The 13,007-nt window shown below is 36.3% G+C and overlaps 2 protein-coding genes across 2 annotated transcripts in view; one reads left to right on the top strand and one right to left on the bottom strand.

Annotated features, from left to right (window-relative positions):
- The window catches only part of LOC126874980 (putative fatty acyl-CoA reductase CG5065), a 672,215-nt gene that overhangs the window by 644,754 nt on the left and 14,454 nt on the right, over positions 1–13,007 (bottom strand). The window lies entirely within an intron of this gene.
- On the top strand, positions 10,348–12,996 carry LOC126875123 (putative fatty acyl-CoA reductase CG5065). Its single transcript, XM_050637847.1, has 3 exons — positions 10,348–10,632; positions 10,722–10,766; positions 12,706–12,996. Exons 1-3 carry the CDS (start codon positions 10,348–10,350, stop codon positions 12,979–12,981), a joined length of 606 nt encoding a protein of 201 aa, XP_050493804.1. The 3' UTR covers positions 12,982–12,996.

The following is a 13,007-nucleotide window of genomic DNA, read 5'->3' as shown; positions in this document are numbered from 1 at the left end:
ATTGACGATACGAATCTTCCACTGTGTAATCGCTTATACCTAAATCTAGTTCTAACAGCAACTCATAGATGGCGCATATCAAGTTTCGATTGTAGTAGCGAAGAGGAAACTTCGTCTCTGACAACACAAAGTACAGAATAGGCAGGACATGCAATGTCTTTTCACGTAATTCATTCCGGGGATCACCTGAACTTACCTTTTTTGTGTTACATGCAACGTTATCTATTGAATATAGCAGCAACTTGGATGAACATTAAAACAGAAAACATCTACAAAAATATAAGTAGAATATAGAAAGGATATCTTGTAATCACAGAGAAAATATAGAATTTTACACTTGCACGTACTCCTGCCTCAGAAAATCGCAACGCAACCTATGAACAACACAAAATGACAAATTACGCTCAATGAAGAGAGCAAGAAAAACAACAACGGGAGCTATAAAAGAGCTAGAGGATAAACAAAAACCTGCCTCTGTGGGTAAATATTTATTGATCGATCAAGTGTATCACGAATGTACTAAAACTCAGAATCAAATTTTGCGTAATGTATCATGTGATGTTTTCCGCCATGTCTTGAGCAATATCTTACATTTTATACGATGTTTTGCGATATCTTGCGATATCTTGCAATATCCCATTGTGTGTTATTGATTTTGTAAAAATAGTAGATAATATTATATTTACTCGTATAGTATCTATTATGTTATTATGTTTTACGTTGTTTTAATAACGAGGAACCAATTCCAGAAGAAACAAAACCAATGTATACCACAGCAATGAGGAGTGTTGGTACATGTGCTTCTGGCTTATCTTCAGAAAAAGAAATATATCTATTAATTTTTGTTTCTAGACAGAGAAAATATCTAAAAATCTTATTATTATAAGATCATGTACTAAAATTATCAGAATAAATGAGAGGAAGTTTTGCGAGACAATTAGGTCGGCGTGTAACAGAAAGATTTTTATGATGTTCTACATGGAAACCAAATACGCGTCTTCGTACATATACTTACTTCCTAGTGAGACTTAAACGTTAATCGATAACAGGATGACGGAAGCTCTTATGATCCTTCGCTCCTCTGTTTTCTTTGCCTCTTTCATATTTACATTTTACACTGTTAAAAATTTAAGCAAGTAAACTACACCAACATCTAGAAGTATCACGGACACACACACACACACACACATCAAATCTTTTCAGTGGCGCCTCTTTTATTTTCGTATTATTTCTTCCATCATTTCGCTTGTTTCCTCGTTTTCGAAGTCTAGTCTTTTCCTTCTGTTATTCATACCTTTCCTTTTTTACACTGCTCTTCACTTTGAATATTCGAGCTAGTTGTTCTACATTTCTCCACCCTCATCGGTAAGTGGTCTGATTCTATTATATCTTTAGTTCTGATTCTTCTAACTTGGTGTTTTATCATTGGCTGTATTATTACATAATCGGTTACTCAACTGTCCTTCTTGCCGATGAAATTGTAATCCCCTACATCGTTTCCTACCATGTTCCCGTACAGAATTTCTCATCCGAACAGTTTCGTTCCTTCTGTGCATTTATTTTATACTTTGGCTTCCTCGTTTCCTCTTCCTCTTTCCTTGCTTTGTAACGGACCACCCATTCTTATCCTTGCGTTGAAATCCTCGCCAATCGGCACCCGTTCTTCCTTTACGTTTCCGATTATTTTCTCCATCTTCTCCGCCGGTTTTTTCGTATCTCTACTCTACACTATTAGTATTCTTCAGATTTTATTCTGTGTTTTTATTTTACATACCTGTATGATTATGGTTTGCCCCAATCTTTCGAAATATTTATTAACTTTCTATTAAGTAAATTGCTTCCTTGCCTTTTCATCCTATTCTTCTTCACCATCATTTCTTTTCCTTGTTGCCATTTCCTTAATTGTATTATTATCATGCTGCTTCTGCTTTCCCATCCTATCTAGAACGCGACGTCTTCAGTTTCCACCTGCATGGTTTGTTTTATTGCTATTTTTACCATTCCCTTCGACCTATTGGCATATCATTTGCCTTAAGCATTATGTTATTTCTTCTAACTCTTCTCTCTGCTCTATCTATTTTAATCTTTCCTTCAAATCCTCCTCTGGTTCTTTTTAATTTTCAATGTTTGTATCCTTATCTCTATTTCTGCCTCTTTCCTCGCCTCTTTGAATTATTTATTTATGGAAACAAAAGGAGTCATATTTGCGATACGGCGTTATAGATTTCAATAAGTAAACAGGTTTAATCTATAATGTATGATCTTTCTTAGAAAGCATCACGCAGAATGGATTGCGATTTCGAATGTCACAATCTCCTTTTCTGCGACTTGTATGAGGTAAGTTGGCGCTCACGATTTGTTCGATTTCGTTCGTTGAGGTCTCGCGCTCCACACGAGCCGTAACGTATTTATTACGCCGTAACTCGCGATTTGCACGAGCCACAACTCTAGGCATATGGAATTAAAAACAGAAATCTTAAAGGGAATAAAAGATACAACGCATCCAAATATTTAAATATCGCAATAAATCAATAATCCAAGGCATTATTGAACGAATTAAAAATATAAGAATATGGAAATAGAAACAAGGAACAATGAGACGTCCACTGTCACGTACCGCTCTCCCTGTGACCATACACTGTACAATAAGCAGCTCACGCCTAAGGATCAAGTACCGGCATCAGCAAGGTAACCACGTGTTTAGCAGAGTACAGCCTAGTATCGGCAGAAACTAATACTGCAAAAAGAACGCGGTAACAAGGAATAGTTAAAGAAAATGGGAAACTTGAATAATACTTCCACGTAAATCACATCAGCTGCAACCCTAATATTTCTGGAAGGATACCAACAGAACCAAAGAAAGTAATCACGTACCAAAACTTTGCTCTAGCATTGAATAATCACGTAACAATTAGCCCATCATAGCCGTACTATAAATAAGTGTAGTCACTTAGAGACAGTAGTCAGTGAGTTAAAAATTTGTCCAGACTCCAGTTATCAAGACGTCACTCAGTTAAAAGTTTGTTAAGGGTTCAGTCATTCAGTCAGTATGTGTCAGTTGAGTCGAGTACAAAATTGGTTGAGAGTTAATATGAAGCTGTGAATTGTTTTACAATAGTCTTTGAGTAAGGAAGTCAGGAAGTAAAACCAAGCATTTAAAATGAAAACAATCGTCAACGATTAATATAGTCAATCATCTAACAACTACACTATCTTCCTACGGTAGTCCAAGAGTGCGATCGACACCACATATAAGCAAGGTGAGAAGCTAAACATTGTAACACTTTCCTTTTCGATTTCGGACTTGCACCACATTTACTGGAGTAAAATTATTTATTGACTATTATTGTCAACAATCAAGAGGATATTGAGAATATTTAATATTCTAAGAAAACTTTAATCCTCCCCGAGCTATTACTCCTGCACAGAGCGGCTAATCCAAAATTGAAATTGTATTTATCAATTCTATTGATACGCTAGTTAACGCTAGCTATACAGTTATATTAACGAATTAAAACATCAAGGGTACAGCAGTTTGGAATCTAAAGTCCTGGTGCGCGACCCGTGTTGTGCGTGGATTGGGCCTGAGGGTTTCTCCTGCGAAGTCGGAGGCCATCTGGTTCTACGACAAGAAGAGGCGAGGGACTCCACCGCCCGGCCTATGCATAAACAGGCAGGCGAAATCGTCCGGATGGTATCGCAGATGAAATATCTGGGTCTCGTCATCGACAGCCAGTGGACGTTCGAGCCGCACTTCGACTCCCTCATTCCGAAGGTGTCGGCGGCTGCCAATGCCTTGTGCGGCCTGCTACCGAACATCGGCGGGGCGGGAGCTGCGGTGCGCCGACTTTACGAGGGCGTCGTTCGGTCCCGAGTGATGTACGGGGCCCCAGTATGGGCGGACGATCTGATGGCGAGTCGTCGCAACATCCTGCTCCTGAGGAGGCTGCACAGGGTAACCGCCATCAGAAACATTAGGGGAAACCGGACGGTGTCCCGCGCGTCGGCGGCCGCTCAAGTCGCGTCCCCCCAGTGCTCCGGGCGCTGGCGCTCAAAAGGAGATACACCCGTCGGAGAGTATGGCATCCGGGAGAAGATCTGACCGAGCAGGCGGCTCCAAGCGACCTAGGAACTGCCGAGGAAGACACGTGGGACCTGTGGCGATCCCAGCTGATCAACGAGGGAGGCAAACATCGAGGCGCGGAGGCGGTTCTCCCAAACTGGAAGCCACCGAGAAGCCGCCACGGCCTCCCGTTCACGTTCAGGATGACCCAGGTTCTCACTGGACACGGTGTGTTTGGCGAGTTCCTGAGGAAAATCAGACGGGAGACGACAGATATTTGCCACTACTGCGGAGAGGACAGGGACACGGCGCAGCACACGCTAGAGCTTTGTCCGGCGTGGGAACTGTCCCGCTACACGGCGGGACGTCCTGCGGCACGTCATAGGTGAAAGATTGACCCCCTCGGCGATCGTAGAAGCGAAATTGAGCGAGCCACATAAACTCGAGGTTCTCCGCCTCTTCTGCGAGCGAGTTATGCGGAGACACCAAAAAATTTTTAATTTATTCATCATCAAATAAATATTTTTTATTCATCATCAAAAAAATATCCTCGAATAAGAGGCTGCGTGAAGGGGGTGCAACGGAAGTTACTTCATAAGAGGTTCCTGGAGCATTCCTGTCACACGCGCAGGATGGTCATTGAGTTTTAGTCGGTAGGAGTCCGACACTACTCTGCTGTTACGCGATCATTGCAACAGCGGAGTGTCCATGAGGATGACGTACAAAAAAAACAACTAAAAATATTGCCGAGCTTAATTGGATACGACAAGTTTTCGAATTTATTCTACTCAGTTGTCGTAAACATATCAGGAACACGATATATTGGTATATTCAAAATAGTACGACAAGTTTTTGAAAATATTCTAGTCAGTCGTTCGCCTTGTTTCAAAAATTAATGAACGAAATTCGAATTAATCGAAACAGTTTAACGGGTATGTCTGGTGACAGCAACTACCGTTTTGATTTAAATATAATTCGAGAAACAGCAGATTCGACATGTAGAATTACACATAATAATTACATACATCGAAGATCAACACCAGATCGTAACACTATATACAGTTGAGTCCCCATTAAAGACTCCCCCCCCCCCCTTAATCCGAGCACCCATTATCGCAATATTTTAATGTAAAAACGATTTATTATCCGAACATCACATTTTGCAGTAAATGATACTATTTTCCGTTTCAAATATCTACTGTGCACATATTTTATTAGCGTTCATGTACAATGTATTCTTTCCTTTATTCGGTTCAGTGAATAGTATGAAACTAATAGTGCTCTAGCTATCGAAACAAAACAAAACAAAAACTCGAAAGTGGTGTAAATGCAATAGAATTAACAAATATACATAGTGTTGGGAAAAGTCACATTTAAAGACGTCGGATATACTGATGTAATGATTTTGTTTATCTGCAAAACAGCAAATGAAATTGTAATGAAGAGATGCCTTCTCAATGATGAACCGCACGTGTATTCGAGAAATGGCCTCATTGGCTCAAAGTACAAAAAGAACGTAACTCTTTGCAGTTGTTTATGTTAAAAGCGTTATTTAAATTAGCAGCCAACAAGATATAGAATCCATAAATGTTTAACACTAAACCTACCAGTGCTAGTCAAATTGACCTTTTTCAAACTTCTACACAAATTTAGCCATATTTAAACGTTATCATATCGCTTCAGAATTTCTGACATAACATGCTTCCTAAGACATGCATACAAAATATTTTTCGGTATTTACTTCTAGTTTGCTTTTTTCTTTTCTAAGAAAAACTTGTATTCTGCCCTACCTACAGCGGGCGATCAATTTGACCAGCCGATATAATATTTTATTTATTCTTAAAATAAATGCAATCAGTACAAAGAAAAGGCTATCTCCACGTCAGATGACAAACAAAATCAGTAGTAACAAATAATAACAACTGTTACGCCCGTAATCTTGTCATAAACTGTAATCCATCCCTCGATCAAGATGGCCGCTAGGTATCAAAGCATCAACTTAGGCCCATAATAATCCTAAGGAACCGCCATAAAATTTAGCATCTTTTACGGTCAATTATTACAAACATTTTAAAAGTCAAGAAGTTCCTTAGGGTTATTGTTCATTGCGTTAAAACACGGTAAAAGTGGGTTTTTCCAAACTCCACCCCCGAGGAACCGTTGGTGGAGAACGGCCAATACTCATCGATATTTTCGCTTAAATATCGCCATCACAGACCATATTCTTACGCTATTGCTCTTTCGACCAGAATATATCTCAGTTTGTTAGTCAATAAGTCGACATCTAAACTTCTAATCTCTAAAACTGAGAGCAAGCATCTCAGAGCGTTTTGTGTAAAGTTGTCATAAAAGGAGAAGGAGGAGAATATATAATTTGACAACAATTTTGTATTCCTTTCATTACATTATTCTGTGATAAATATTTACCCTAAAAATGTCAAGAGTTTCCAAAAAAAATTATTAAAAAAAATAACGGACATAGAAGAATGTTGAATGTGCGATGAACAAAAAACTTCAGCAAGAGAAAATAGCATGGAAACACATGAAAAGTTATTTATAAGCGAATGAATGTTCAATATTATTATTAAGCGTTCACGTTTAGAGCAAGAAGGAAAGAAATTATCGTTAACAGTAGAGACTGAGACTGATGTAGAGAACCAACGTATCGAAACTGGGCCCGATGGGACAGCTTGGAAAGAAATAGATGCAAGTCCCAAACCTGCCAAGACATCAGTTCATAATATTTTTAGAGATATGCTAAACGGCATATAATGAAAGGACAAGTAAGGACGACATTTTATTTTATCACTGATCACCGTATAAGGAATCATATAATAAAATATACGGAAGAAAAAGCATTTAGAGTATTGGGGTCCAAGAGGGAGCTAGATGCAACAAATCTAGATGCATTTATTGTTCCGCTATATGCCCACGGTGCGTATTAGGCAAAGAATTTAGATGTCTCATATTTGTGGAATGAAATTTGGGGGCCTGCATTTTTTCGAAAACAATGAGCAGGAATGACTTTGCTGAAAGGATAAGATTTATACGATTTGATAAGAAGAGCGAATGAAGCCAATAAATTTGCAATGGTATCTACAGTATGGTGACCCATTTATAGAGAATTCACAAAGTAGTTATAAACCTGGTGCATACGTTACCTTTGTATAAAGACTGTGGCAAAAAAACCACGTAATAATACTATCAATAAGTTCAGATTCATTACTACAATATCTTGTCAAATAAAAAATTGTAAATGTTACAAAATTACGAAAATGAGTTTAAGATGCGGGAAATATGTATGCGGCAAATGTACATTCGATAATAAGATAATTTGTACAAAATGCAGCGAGGTTGAAGAAGATATATCTCTACATAAATAAAAGTGTAATTTTATTTAAGTCTAGAATTGAAATTAAACAAAAGCAAATTTGGACGAAATTTTCTGAAAGCTCATCATTTTATATACATTGAGTTATAAATTAACCATTATCAAAACTAAATCATAAAAACTGTTATTTCTTTAATCACCGGTCATTTTGACCCGATAAGGTAGGAAGAGATGTACACGAAGTGTCGGTAGATTTAGTGTGAAAGGTACTATCAATCAATCTTGATGTGTATTTGAATAAATGAAATTTCATATGAAAGTGATTGCTTCATTAACCGTACAGTTTCGTCATGTTCGAAGAGATATTTTGACACAGCATCTAAATAATTGACAAGTATATTCATGAAGAAAGTGATAAATAAAATAAGGAAAATGTATGTGATCACGATGAACGATATTTTACTTGAACTTAGTAATATAATTGCGTAGTAAATATCTCTCCATTATCATTTCATGGTATCTTTTATACATATGTAATCAATGTTAGATTAGTATACTTCATTTCATCTGCGCATGTTTCAGTTTATTTTACTAAATACAAAGGATCTTGACATTTAAAATGTTACACAACTAAAATATATCTCGCATGGTTGATGTAATTAACGCTGAGCAGCATATTTTGTACTTTCATAAACACCAAAGATGTGGGAGATGAATTAGTTAACCGACTCTTTAACGCATATCATTATCCAGTTTCAGTAGTAGGGTGGGCTTGATAATAATATAAGAATCTAGAGGAGCGACTAATGGAATATCGTTACAGTACTGTGGAAGACGTGTAGGTATTCACTATCGTGAAGTGTACTTTTGATCGATCTTTGGTAAACAATACGCAGTGGAAATATTATCAGGTAACAGACGATTCCTTGTTATTTTGTATTGAATTGTGTCTTTCATTAATGTCATTATTATCAATTTTATTATTATAAATATGATATATACCAAAATATCACTCGGGTCTTTAATTATTACAATAGTTTAAATGAAGTTTTTGAATACTCAAATATTTTGTATTTTACATTTTACGCAGTGAAATGGTTCAATATTTCGATTTTTCAATAATTTACAACCAGTCAATAGAGGTAATCGGAACATTCGCCTTTGCGAGATAGTTGCGTGAGACATCGGTTAATTTTTGTCAAAAATTGAGTTTGGGGACGATATTTCACAAGTTATTGTTGGGACTTGTTTCGATTCTCGCGTTTATGGAAATTGAAAATGCGCTCCGCGGTGACAACATTAACCATGCGAGATATTTCAGGCGTTTTCCATTTTAACTGGTAAGATCCCTTGTTTTTAATAAATAAACTGAAATATACGCAAATGAACTGAAGTGTACATACATAATATTGATTACATTTAAAAGAAACGATGAAATGGCAGTAGAGGGAGTATGTTATTACGCAATTATTTTATTAAATTTAAGTAAAATACTCTACATGGTGATAAAATATATTTCTCTTGTTATATTAATCACATTCTTTATAATTATACTTATTAATTATTCAGATGCTGCGTCAAAATATCTCTTAGAATAACAATATAAACATCGTTTCATAGACATTTGTGAGTTAAAAGGACTTTATTTTCAGTATTTTACCAAATTGTTGTTAGTTGATTCTATTAATTTTCTTCAATTTTATACTATATATAAATGTGCGTGTACAATACTCAACGTATTAAATCTCTATATCACAACAACTTGTGCTATAAAAGGCTTGGTATTGTAAAGATCAAGCAGAAAACAAATTACAAAACTAAATGCCGTAGAACATAATGCAACATAACATACATAGGCATGATAATATAAAAATATATTACACATATATACAAAGCAATATAGATATATATGTATACAATGACAGATATAATGCATAACAATGTATACATACATACGTACATAATAAACTTACAGGATAAATGAAAATTATAATACAAATAACGTATAATATATCGGACATATTACATGTAGAAATGTTATGTTCTGCTTGATTTCATTGACCGCTGTTCTCATTTATATTATCACATTCATCACTTTGCTGTGATAATAAAATTTCAACCAGGTAATCTGAAATACAGCCTCTGGTATCAAAACTAACGGGGGGACAAAACTGTTCAGATATTGGAACAATCATATTCGTATGAAATTTCATTTATTCAAATACAGATCAAGATTGATTGACAGTTCCCTTAAATATCTCTGGAATCTATATCTTCTTGGCTGTCAAGTCACATAATTCATTGAAATCAATAACGACAAATCGGAAATTTGCCTCTTTTTGCCTCGATAAATGATTAATGAATGAAGAGAACATATAAAATATGTTAATACAGATTTCACATATGCACGTGTTCACGGGTGGTGACAGCAAAATCACATACGCATTAAGTATTCACGAGGAGCGACTAAATGTGAGCGGACACTTTATCGCATGAACCACACACATTCCCCACACAAATCACTGATCACTATATGTTGTGATATTCACAAGCATACACATGGAATAAAAAATAAAGACGTCAAATGAATCTACATAAGGATTGTTTAAACTTGGACTCGAAATATTAATTAAGATATCGTTTTATGGAGTAGTGTGCAATAATACAAATTAATGTACAGCCACATGACAAATTGTATTTATTGCGTCACATAGCTCTTCTAACTTCTTCCTTTTTTTGATGAACGACTTTCCCATGTAGAAAAATATTTGTACATTACACTGGAAGCATCGTTGACTTAACGCGATTATTCGATTCATGCAAGGCGAAACCATAATTGTTGAATTGCGTAGATTTCTTTAGAAGGTAATATATAAAGAGATCTCAACTATAACCAATATGGTATATTATTTAACACATTTATCCACTTACTGTTTGTCGGGAATGGCAATTTATGGCAAATATTGGAACTGAAAGTGTGAAGATCTTGAAACATGGATCAATCAATCGAGAAACGAATGAAAATGGGACACACGAAGGATTGAATAAGACGAATTCGCTCGAGGAATTCTACGCCGGTAATGGGATCCTTGTGACTGGAACAACCGGTTTCCTTGGAAAAGGTCTCCTGGAAAAACTGATCTGCATGTGTCCACGCATCGCTGCCACTTTTATACTAATTCGTCCAAAAACTAACAAAACGATAGAACAACGATTTAAAAAGCTCATAGATGATCCCGTTCGTAAATATATTCTTGTTCCTTTCAATATTTAAGGCAGTCAGGAGCTAAATTGATTAACTTTCTTTTCTGAAATTTTCGTTTTCAGATATATGATAGTATTAAAGCAAAGAACACCGCACTTTTCAACAGAGTTTATCCTGTGATAGGTGATGTGAGTCTGCCGGATTTAGATCTTTCGGGAAGCGTCGTTCGCGGAAAAAATAAATTTCCTCTATCTTCCTGTAGTTTGTCTGTTTGAAGGATTTTAGTTAACTAAATCTTAACATTTGTAACGGGTCCTCAGGCTAGCTGAACATGTACTGTGGAGATTCGTCGACATTTGGTAATCATCTTACCCGAAGAATAGGGTCTGCGTGTAGCGAGCCACGGGACAGAAACTGTTGGAATGTTTACTGTCGAGTGTCAATACAACTATTTCTTTTTAAGGAGACTTATTACCCCATACCTTTGTTAGACAAAGCGTTCATTCCTTGACCGCGGCTACGTTCGGCGACTGGTTGTCGCCTCGAGCCCAAGCTCGATATCACAAATCTCGAACAAATACAATCGGATTGAATGACGACAATTGCTTAATTACGGCTATGATTAGAATCTGGATTATAATATTAGGTGATTTTCCCAAAGTTCCAAAGGGAAGGCTTCGGTGTCCTTTCATCTTCGACATATATATGTGTACAGTATTTAACGTATTAAATTTCTATAAAACAGCAATTTCTGAAACACAAGGCTTGGTACTGTAAAGATCAAGCAGAAAACTAATTACAAAACTAGAAGACGTAGAACGTAATGCAATATAATATGCACAATCATGATAATATAAAAATATAGCACATTCTTGAAGATAAACTAAAATGAAAATGGAGAACAAGATAATTGCGATTTGTTTTTCACACGATAGATGGCCAACAGCTTACCTCGTGTGAATCGTAAAGAAGAAGACTACGACGTTCGGAGATGCAAACTATTCTGCGCGACGTTTTTTAAGAAAAATCATCAATTGTAGATTAAACCCGTCTATTCATAGAAATCTATAACGGCACATAAATAAATAATGAATGCGGATCACGTATGAAATATGTTTATACAGATTTCAAACACGCGCGCGTTCACGGGTGGGGACAGAAAAATCACATACGCAACAAGCATTCTTCAGGTGCTACTGAATATAATCGAATACTGTTTCGCATAAACCACACACATTTTCCACACAAATCACTGACCACTGCCTATTACAATATTCACATACATACACCTAAAATAAAAAATGAAAAAGACAAAGGAAATTACATAAATATTGTTTAAACTAATACTCGAAGGATTAAAAAAGGTATCGTTTCATGGAGCAATGGATAATAATGCAAATTATTGAACAGCCAAATTAAAAGCTGCATTTATTGCGTTGAATAGTTCTTTTTTGGTGAAAATCTACCATAAAGTAAAATGATTCAATTATTATCATTATTTAATTATTTCATTCATGCTAAACGAAACCATAATTATTAAATTATGTTTCTCTTTGTAAAGATTATCTGTAGACTTCTTTAGAAAGTAATGCACAAAAGGGTATCAACTATAATCAATTTTCTATATCATTTAGAACATTTTTCCACTTACTAATTGTTGGGAATGTTAATCTATGGCAAATATAGGGACTGCAAGTGTGAAGATCCTGAAACATGGATACAATCAATAAAGAAACAAATGAAAATGGAATCAATAAAGAACTGAATAAAACGAGTTCTCTCGAGGAATTCTACGCCGGTAGTGGGATTCTTGTGACAGGAGCAACCGGTTTCGTTGGGAAAGGTCTCCTGGAAAAACTGATCCGCATATGTCCACGCATCGCTGCCATTTTTATACTAATTCGTCCAAAAACTACCGAGACGATAGAACAACGATTTAAGAAGCTCATAGATGATCCCGTTCGTAAATATATACTTGTTCCATTCAATATTTAAGGCTGTCAGGAGCCAAATTGATTAACTTTCTTTTCTGGAATTGAGTTGGTAATTTCTCGTCTTCAGATTTACGATGACATCAAAGCAAAACACCCTTCAGCTTTGAACAAGGTTTATCCCGTAAATGGTGACGTGAGTCTGCCAGATTTAGGTCTTTCGCGAGAAGATAGAAGTATGTTGTCAGAGAAAGTAAATATAGTGTTTCACGCCGCGGCCACTGTGAGATTCAACGAGCCATTACACGTGGCTGTTAATGTGAATACGAAAGGTACAGATCGTATCATCGAACTTTGGAACGAACTAAAGCATCCAATTAGCTTCGTCCACGTCAGCACAGCTTTTAGTAATGCTAACCTACATGAGATTGGGGAAAAAGTTTATACGTAAGAATAAGTTATACGTAAACGTTGTTC

The sequence above is a fragment of the Bombus huntii genome, chromosome 17, assembly GCF_024542735.1.
Source record: "Bombus huntii isolate Logan2020A chromosome 17, iyBomHunt1.1, whole genome shotgun sequence".
NCBI classification, from domain to species: domain Eukaryota; kingdom Metazoa; phylum Arthropoda; class Insecta; order Hymenoptera; family Apidae; genus Bombus; species Bombus huntii.
This window is presented reverse-complemented; position numbering and strand designations above follow the sequence as displayed.

What these genes read in the sequence shown, in the direction of transcription:
- LOC126875123 (XM_050637847.1), top strand. Translation starts at nt 10,348, where the DNA reads ATGGCAAATATTGGAACTGAAAGTGTGAAGATCTTGAAACATGGATCA. An exon ending in AAAAGCTCATAGATGATCCC is followed by an intron (nt 10,633 to 10,721) that starts GTTCGTAAATAT and finishes TTTCGTTTTCAG; the next exon opens with ATATATGATAGTATTAAAGC. An exon ending in ACACCGCACTTTTCAACAGA is followed by an intron (nt 10,767 to 12,705) that starts GTTTATCCTGTG and finishes GCTTTGAACAAG; the next exon opens with GTTTATCCCGTAAATGGTGA.